Source organism: Mesoplodon densirostris, chromosome 18 (genome assembly GCF_025265405.1).
Source record: "Mesoplodon densirostris isolate mMesDen1 chromosome 18, mMesDen1 primary haplotype, whole genome shotgun sequence".
In the NCBI taxonomy this organism is placed as follows: Eukaryota; Metazoa; Chordata; class Mammalia; order Artiodactyla; family Ziphiidae; genus Mesoplodon; species Mesoplodon densirostris.
In genome coordinates, this window is record NC_082678.1 from 3,106,154 (window position 1) to 3,115,266 (window position 9,113).

The window sequence follows — 9,113 nt, forward strand, 5'->3', positions numbered from 1 at the left end:
CATGCTGGCCTGTGAACCAAATCTTAGCACCACGAGGTAGAGGGGTCATTCCTGGGGCCCTGGAGCCTCTCAAGTTTGGGCAGGAATGGGGGTCTCTCTGGCATTGAGGGGTAGAACGAAGCAGGTGGAGTCTGCATTTGGGTGGGAATACAGGCCTTGTCAGTGCGGCCATTTATAGGGGAGGAAGGAGGGAAGGGGGTTCTGGCGGAGGCCTGCTCTCTGGGACCCAGACCGCCACATCTCCACTTCTCCAGGTCCAGCCTCCATCACAGGCCGCAAAGGGAACTCCCGTGGAGCTCTACCCTTTCCCTCTTGGCTCCCGAACGAGAGCTGACAAAAAATATAGGAATGATGGAATATCAAAGAAGAGGCGGGGCCGGGCTGAGTCCTATCCGAATGGGACTTTTTGGGGGTGGGGGTTGGGGGAAGGGGAGAGACGTTTCTGGCAAAAAGAGCTGGAGAGGATGAGCTGAATCAAATTCCTTGCTCTGTCATTTTTCTCCCAAGTAATGACCTGCACAAAATTCAATATGACCGAGGGAACTGCGCGAGCGTATTATAGTAACTGCCTGCTCGTGGGGGAGGCCCGAGAGGGGTGAACCGCAGGTCACGGCGTCTAAAAATTATTAAAATGTTCGAGAGCCTGGTGACGCGCCTAGTTGTTTAACAAAGACTGCCAAAGTATGAGATTAATACGAAAACTTGCGCTTCAAAAACAAAAACACACCAAAAAAAAAAAAAAAAAAAGTCTTGTTCCGGCCACCAAGGGGGCCCTGAGCTCCCCTGCCCGCCGCCGCGGTTCGGTTTTCCGAACACACAATAGTGGACGAGAGCGAGCTCGTCGGGGGCCGCGCGGGCCCGCGGGCGGGTTGGCGGTCTGGAGGGCGCGGGGAGCGGCCCGGTGAGTACTCCCGCCCGCGCCCCTCCGGGCCTGGCGCTCCTCCGCGCCGCTGGCGGTGCGGGCCGCCGGGGCTCGCCCTCCTGGCCTCAGGGTCTGCCTCCCTCGCTCAGTCGCTCCCTCCCCGCCGACAAAAGGTAGCCGATGCGGCGCGGGCTGGGCACGCCCGGGACGGCGGAGGGGCTGAGCTGCGAGAGGTCACTCCAGCAACCTGTGGCTGCAGGGAAAAGGCTGCCGGCGGGCCAGCGAGCCACCGGGAGCGCCGGGGAGGTGGCTCTGAACGCGGGTGGAGCCTTGGTTCGTTCTTATTATTATGCGTATCAATGTTAGTGCTCTTTGGAGGTGGAGGGAGAGGCAGCCTCCTGCTCTGAACCCCGTCTCGGAAGTCGCTGATAAACCAACTCCTCCGTCCATCGCGGTGGGACTGGCTGGGGTGGGGGGTGCGGCGCCTCGGTGGGATGGGCAGGTGGCGGCTCTCAGCGCGCAGCGCTCTGTCCCCAGAATCAGCCCCACACAGCCCCGCGGGCTCTGCTTCCCATCCCTCTCTCTTGGGGTGCTTGGGGCACCCGGACCGCATCTCTTGAGAAAGTGTAGAGCAGCAGAGAGGCCCCGGTGGCCAGCGCATTGGCCCTCCCCAAATTCCGAAAAGCGTTCGAGTTGGACGGGTTTCAGGGAGGCGAGCTGAGAAGGACAGGAGGTATGGGGTGGGGGAGGGGCCTGGCCAGCTGGAAAGGGTCGTGGAGCCCCTAAATAAAGTGGCCCTTGACAAGACTTGGAAAAGCCCCTGCTTGACGCTGGCGGGCTGTTGGTGGTCCGATCCACACATTTTGTCTGTGGATCCAGGGTCAGGTGCCGGTCTCCCTGGGTGCCTAAATGGGGTTCTGAGATTACTTATCGGACCCTCTCTTGGCAAAGATAACTACAATATTAGTGTGTGTGTGTGCGTGTGTGTGTGATTTTTCAAATATAGGTGAGTCCAGCCTGGCTGGGAGAGTGTTGGTGTTAGAAATCAGGCCCGGAAGCCAACCTTGGTAATCTAGATTTGGGATAGAAAATCAGAGTGTCTCTGGGCTTAGTTGCTGGTAGGTGGAAACTCTCCTCCTATCCACCTGCAAGGGTCCCAGGACTAGGGATGGGCAGAGACCTTTAGAGGATGGTGGTTAGAGGGCTGCTTTTTGTTTTGTTGATGTACTTGTTAAAGAAATTGACATTGTTCTGATTTGTTCGCTAGGGATGCAAGTATTCAGACCTAGAGAGATGCATGGGGAGTCTGGGTGCAGAAGAGTCTTCTGTGAACCCTTCTCCTCACCCTGTGAAGGCCCTCAGCTTTCACAGTCTAGGACGCAGTTCCCTTCAGCTCCGTCCTCAGTCTCCCAGCTTAGTAAATTCAGTGGTTACTGGCAGCCTCAGGAAGTCCCTTCAGAAATTCCAGATCCCCCAGGTTTCCCAGATCCCCATTTTGGTCCCACTGCCAGCAACCCTAGCAGGTGGCTGAATGAGCAAGTTTAAACTGAGAGAGCCTGCCGGGAGCTAGGGAGGTGGGGGAAATGGGGTTCCTCCTCACACTTTATCTATTATCCCCCTTTTCTGGCCCCAGGAGGTATGGGAGGTTGGGAGGGGCCGGAATATCATCTGGCTGCATCTTTTATGGTTCCTCATTGCCCTTCATTCGGAAATGAAACGCCTTTGATCTTTTTCTCAGGTTGTAAATGGAATTGCCCATCATTAAATATCCGGGGCCCCATCTGCTTGGTCTCCCAGCATTTTTCTTTACAGCTGTTTCTCTCTCTTTTTACCATTGAATTTTTCTAAAAGGACTTTTATGACCCCCCCCTTCACACCCAGCCGCCTCTCCCTCTTCCTTTTGCTGAGAGGCGCCTTGGAAAATATCTAGATATTCGTTTGATCGAAAACTAAAGGCTGCAAGGAGCACGGAGTTGCCGATTGGGGTTTTGTTTCTTTTTTTTTAAAAAAAAAGAAGTCCTGGGGGGGAGGGGAGGGGCGCGAGGGCACCCAGAAGGGCCTGATTCTGACTACGCCGCAGCCTCAGGATGACCCTTCCTCCTTTTGTGCTTAGCTAATGTTTACATCTCATAATTCATGCGCCGCCGAGTTGCGCAGCGGCCCCAAGGTTCGCGTCCCTTTGCGGGACCGGCAGCTTCTATTTCTCTCTAATAGAAGAGGAAGAGAGTTGAAAACCTTGTAATCCCAGGAATGGAACCGCAGTGACTTTTCCTGCTCCCAGACCTCAGAACTTGAACAAAACGAAATAAAATCGAAGCACTCAAACCACACCCCAAACGAAGGACGCGTGGGAAGTAGGAGAACTGGAAAATTTCTGGGCCAAGAAGATCTATCTGTCTTCTGTATATACCCTGTAGATCCGAATTTGTGTAAGGAATTTTGTGGTCACAAATTCGTATCTAGGGGAATATGTAGTTGACATAAACACTCCGCTCATTTTTTTTTTCCTAAATGAGGACCATCCGGTGACTGACCACACGAAGACTCCTTCCTTCTTCTTTCTCTTTCTTTTTCTCCCTCAACTGCTTAGAGATGGAGGAATCATCTACCTGAAATCTCCCCCTGCCTGCCCTTGGGAGCCTTGGTCCTTTTTCACTTCTCTTAAAAGGTTGATATTGTTGCTGATGTTTTTATTTTATCCTCTCCCTCCAGCCCACCTATTCCCTATTTTGGGCTTAGGGAGGCTTCACTGAAAATACGGTAAAAATGACTTGTCTTCAGTGTGCGAAGGCAAAGGAAATTTGCTTTTCAAACGGATGCAGAGGTCGCCTTTCCGTTTGGGTTCAGAGCAAGATGCCCTGGAAACACACGATTACCAGGGGGTGTTAATGTGTGGGGATCACCCCTGTCTCCTATCTTCAGCATCACAAGGATGTGAGATTTCTGCTCGCTGCGCAGGCGGCCGCATTAGCGGCAATTACAACGTCTCGACGCCCGGTTAGCGTTGCTCCGGTGCTTTTGGAATTAGCAAATTTCTATTCAACGTGCTCTCAACAGTTGGAGGTTTTTTACTCTAGTGCTCATGTTTAGTGTGGGAAACCAAGTCGTTTCTCCCGGCTTGGGCCGCGTGGGGTACGGGGAGGAGTGGATAGGAGAGGGAAAGAGACGGACTGACTGACACAGCCAAACTAATAGCGCAGCTAAATGCGATTTGGAAGGCGAGGTCTCCCCGAATTAGTGCATGAATTTCCTATCGATCCGCCCGCGGTTCCATTCATCTCTGACAAGTCCCTCCGTGCACCCGCCTGGTTGCGCCGATGCCTCCTCTCTCACTCCCTACCCCTCCCCGTGCGGCTGCAAAGAAAAGGCCCACGCTCAGTGCCTCTCCCCCGTGTGGGTTCCCCTCTCAGGCGGAGCCCCTAGTCCGCCCCTCACTTAACTCCCCCGCACAGACGCCGGGTGCAGGGGCTCCCGCTCGCCACGTCGTGAGGAGGGGCTGGGGCCCTAAGGAAGGCCTGGGGGAGGTGAGGCAGGACAGGAGGGGCCACACCCGAAGCCCCAGCTTCTGAGGGGATCCAGGGATTGCGCTCCGCCCAGCGCCCCAACAGGCCCTCGGGTGGCAACCTGCTCACTCGCTCTGCATCTCCCTCCCTCTCCCCGATCCGGGTGAGGAGAAGCGAGGAGGCGGTCGCCCCGCAGGAGCCCTATGTAAATCCTGGTGTTGGGTGGGGAGGGGGGGGGAAAGAGAAGAAGGGGAAATAAACCTCTTTGGCTGGAGTAGGGTCCGGGTGAGCAGATTTCCTTATCCGGGAATCGCAGGCGGGGCGGCCATTGGCTCCGAGGATCACGTGGGCCCCTAACTTTGTTCACTTGACAGTAAGTAGGAGGGCTTTCGGAAACAGGAAAACGAGTCAGGGGTCGGAATAAATTTTAGTATATTTTGTGGACAATTCCCAGAAATTAATGGCTATGAGTTCTTTTTTGATCAACTCAAACTATGTCGACCCCAAGTTCCCTCCGTGCGAGGAATATTCACAGAGCGATTACCTACCCAGCGACCACTCGCCGGGGTACTACGCCGGCGGCCAGAGGCGAGAAAGCAGCTTCCAGCCGGAGGCGGGCTTCGGGCGGCGCTCCGCGTGCACCGTGCAGCGCTACGCGGCCTGCCGGGACCCTGGGCCCCCGCCGCCTCCGCCACCGCCCCCGCCGCCCCCGCCACCGCCCGGGCTGTCCCCTCGGGCTCCCGCTCCGCCGCCCTCTGGGGCCCTCCTCCCGGAGCCCGGCCAGCGCTGCGAGGCCGTCAGCAGCAGCCCCCCGCCGCCTCCCTGCGCTCAGAACCCCCTGCACCCCAGCCCGTCCCACTCCGCGTGCAAAGAGCCCGTCGTCTACCCCTGGATGCGCAAAGTTCACGTGAGCACGGGTGAGTGCGTGGGCACCCCTTCCCCCTCCCACCCCCGGCGCTTTACACCAAAGGGACCTCGAGGCATGGTGGGGGGGAGCTAGGGGAAGCCAATTGTCCCCGCTATAAACTCGCCATTGCCGGAGATTTACGGTCGCCTGTTTTCAGAGCCACATAATTACATCCCCCATAAATTTTTATGGCCTGGTGGGCCCCGCGCCTTTGAAGTCGGTTCCCCATCCTCTTTGCCATTCTCACCAGCGACTTTTTCGCCAGGGAGATGCAGTCTCAGTGAAATTGGAAATTGGGGAGGGGTGTAAGGGGGGGAGGAGAAGGGGGGAGGAGGTAATCTGTATTTAAGCTGAGAGTTGAGTCAACTCCCTGTATTTTTTTTTCCTTTCTTTCCTCTAGTCTGGCTCCTTGGCTTGAGAAGCGGGCAAAAGTTTTTACTGGGGGCAGGCAGTGCTTGGAATCTGAGCAGAGAGGGTGGGAACTAACAGAAGAAAGGTTTAATGAAGCCCCCTCCCTCTTTCACCCTTCATTCTCCCATCCCGGGCCCCAGGCCACGTGCGGGGAGAGAGGAGCGATTAAAACCTTGTGAAGATTCCTCACTCCCCCCCAGACACCCAAACAACAACGTCGTGACCACACAGTCCTCCAAAACTTAGAGGTCTCTTTCTCTTCCTGGGATCCCGCTTTCTCTTTCATCCCCACCCCCTCTGGAGGAAGAAGAGGTGGCGGGAGAGGGAGGGAGGGAGACACTGCGTTAGCTGGAAGAAAGGGCTCTCCCTCCTCCCTTTCGGGGCAATAAAACTTTCTCTTTCTCCCTCTCTTTGTGTGTGTCCAGTAAACCCCAATTACGCCGGCGGGGAGCCCAAGCGCTCTCGGACCGCCTACACTCGCCAGCAGGTCTTGGAGCTGGAGAAGGAATTTCACTACAACCGCTACCTGACGCGGCGCCGGAGGGTGGAGATCGCCCACGCGCTCTGCCTGTCCGAACGCCAGATTAAGATTTGGTTCCAGAACCGGCGAATGAAGTGGAAAAAAGACCACAAGTTGCCCAACACCAAGATCCGCTCGGGTAGCACCGCAGGCGCAGCCGGAGGGCCCCCTGGCCGGCCCAACGGAGGCCCCCCCGCGCTCTAGTGTCCCCCACGTGGGAGCCGCGAACCTCGGGGCGGGGGTGGGTTGCGAGCGCGGGGGGGTGCGGTTGGGGGAGACGCGGGAGGGGACCCTGAGGCCTGGGTCCGAAAAAGCCTACCTGCCCTCCCCCCACTTTGTCTATTTACACGAATAAATGCAGAGGAGGGGGGAGGGGAAGCTTTATTTATAGAAATGACACTATGGAGCCGGGCGAGGCCCCCCAGAAGCAAGGTTCAAGTCTCTTGCTTTCTTCCTTAAAAAAAAGAAGAAGGAAGAAAGAAAAAGACAGAAAGAGAAATAGGAGGAGGCTGCACTCCTCATTTTCAGCTTTGGTGAAGATGGATCCACGTTTCATCTTTAATCACGCCAGGCCCAGGCCCATCTGTCTTGTTTACTCTGCCGAGGAGAGGACGGGCCTCGGTGGCGACCATTACCTCGACACCCCGCTAACAAATGAGGCCCGGCTCGGCCGCCGCCGCCGCCGCCTCTGCTGCTGCCGCTGCTGGAAGACAGTCTGGATATTTTTTCTTTGTCCCCCATTCCTGAAACCCAGCGAAAGCATCCTCTGACTGCCAGATAGCGCAGTGTTTTGGCCACGGTAACAAACACATGCACGCAACCTCTCTCCCCCGCCGTGCCCGTTCATGGGGACGCTGGCCGCTCACCCCCTTGCACTGCGGGGCTGGGGTAGGGACCACAGGAAGGGGACAAGCGGAGGCGGGCAGGGGGATGCGTGCCTCGGCTACGCAGGAGCAGGGCAGGGAAACAGTCCAAGAGAAAGAGAGGACCCAGAGACCAGGAGGGCCTTCCTCTGGAAGGTCAAGCTGTGTCTGGCGGGGTGAGGGGCCAGTTGCGTTCTGGGAGCTGGGCACAACCCTCTGGCCAATCTGGAGTTGTACAGTGGAGGCCTGTTCTAGACTGAAAGTGAATGTGAAACTAGGAAATAAAATGCCCTTCCCACCTGGGAGATGAGGTTACAGAAACCTCTCCCATAGTTCATCATTGTTGCATTGATTATTATTATTATTATTATTATTATTAATTATTTTATGTCATGTGCGTCCTCTCTCCTATGCTCTTTCTGACATTCCAAACCAGGACCCTTCTTAGTTCTGGGGCTGCCTGAGTCTAGAACCCTTTGTTGGCGTGAAAATGTGTGTCCTGTACAGAGTGACAATAGAAATAAATGTTTGGTTTCTTGTGACCAGCACGGCGTGTTTTTGTTGAAACCTTGATGTAAAGATGCAGATAAATGCCTCCCAGAGTATATTTTAGGCACCCCGGTCCATTCGACTGCACATTTATGTGGCTGAGGAATTTTTTCAAAGGATCCGATGGGAATTTGTATCTCAGAGGACTCCAAATTGTGGTGGCTGGTTTGTTTTCCTTTTGGGGTGGGTGTGTTTTGTTTGGGGCTTTTAATTTTTCCCCTCTAGTCCAAAAATGGATTGAAAGGACTGAGAGGGCTGACTCCAATCCCTAATGGGGGGAAAATGTTTCATTGTAGAACACAAGAGGCTTAAGTATGACAAAGGCTTTCATATAGTGATTTATTTGTCATAAGCAAATAAAATGCGGTTAAAGCTGTCTCCTTCTAGACAGACGACTCTTTGCTTATTAAAGTTCCGAGAGAGGATTCTGAGCGGCCGGCCTCTTTCCTCCCGCGTAAGAAGGTATCGTTTTCCTCTGAGGTGTTTAAGGCTTTAATGAGTCTAATTTTTTGCACAGATGTTTCTGGGTGTTTGCAGGTTTTCAGAGTATTTTTATATTACAAAGGAGCTAGCCGGTGCCATAGCTCAAACTCTGACAAGCAAATAGATAATCAAGAAGACAAATGGCCTCTTTTGTGAAGCCCTGCTCCTGTATTAATTTTCATTTTCTTTCTCATAGAAAGTATCGAAAGTATGACTGGGGACCAAATAGCTTTCTGTCTCTGAGGTCCCAGTCACCCCTAGAATGGAGTGGGGGAAGGGAGGGGTGTAGGTGACCCTCAGAAGCTCTGTCAGGCTTGGGCCGCTTTGGGGCTGAGCCCAAGAGAAGTTCTAAGGTCTGGGGGCTCCGACCTCGGGGCTCTGGTCCGGTGGTGGCTCCGGGTACAGCCATCCCGCCTCCCAAAAGCTCAGGGCTCGGGAGAGCAGATGCATTTAAAAGTCGTTTTTCGGTCCCATCTCCCTTCAGAAAATAAAAATAACCAATTCCACCAGCGCGTTTTACTGTTATTTCTTTTGCATTCTTCCGGTGTGCAGCTCCCGGGTGTCTGAGGCTGGGTAGGGCCCGGGAGAGACCGGGCCGGGGTCCACCGCGCGGGAAAGGGCGTTTGAACCGCTCGTTTCAATGCTGCGGGGAGACTCGTAGCAAATCGGCCGGACCTGGAGGTTGAGAGTGGCGAGCTTTGTTTTCGGTGGAATCGCGGTGTGATGTTTAGCTGCCAAGGGACGCGGCGGCCCTTCCCTTCTAGAGGGAAAAATAGTTCTTAAAAAGCATATGCCCCCCCATGTCTCTACAGAACCAAATCAAAGCTGCTCTTAGGAAGGTATGAATAGAATAAAAAAGATTTCTATGGAGCTTAAAGTTCACAGCCATTCTGTGTAGACAAGAGCTAAGAAAAATGTGAGAATTATACAGAAAACCATTAATCACTTCTTTTCTTTAAATACGTATCCTCTCTCCTTTGTTATTATTCAACAGCAAATCTCCGCAGACCGGCTG

The 9,113-nt window shown here is 54.4% G+C and overlaps 1 protein-coding gene across 1 annotated transcript; it reads left to right on the forward strand.

The window, feature by feature from the left end:
• Positions 1-4,740: 4,740 nt before the first annotated feature.
• HOXB4 (homeobox B4) lies at positions 4,741-8,184 on the forward strand. Its single transcript, XM_060081779.1, has 2 exons — positions 4,741-5,282; positions 6,109-8,184. The coding sequence occupies exons 1-2, from the start codon at positions 4,826-4,828 to the stop codon at positions 6,405-6,407; spliced, it is 756 nt and encodes a 251-aa protein (XP_059937762.1). The 5' UTR covers positions 4,741-4,825; the 3' UTR covers positions 6,408-8,184.
• Positions 8,185-9,113: the final 929 nt, after the last annotated feature.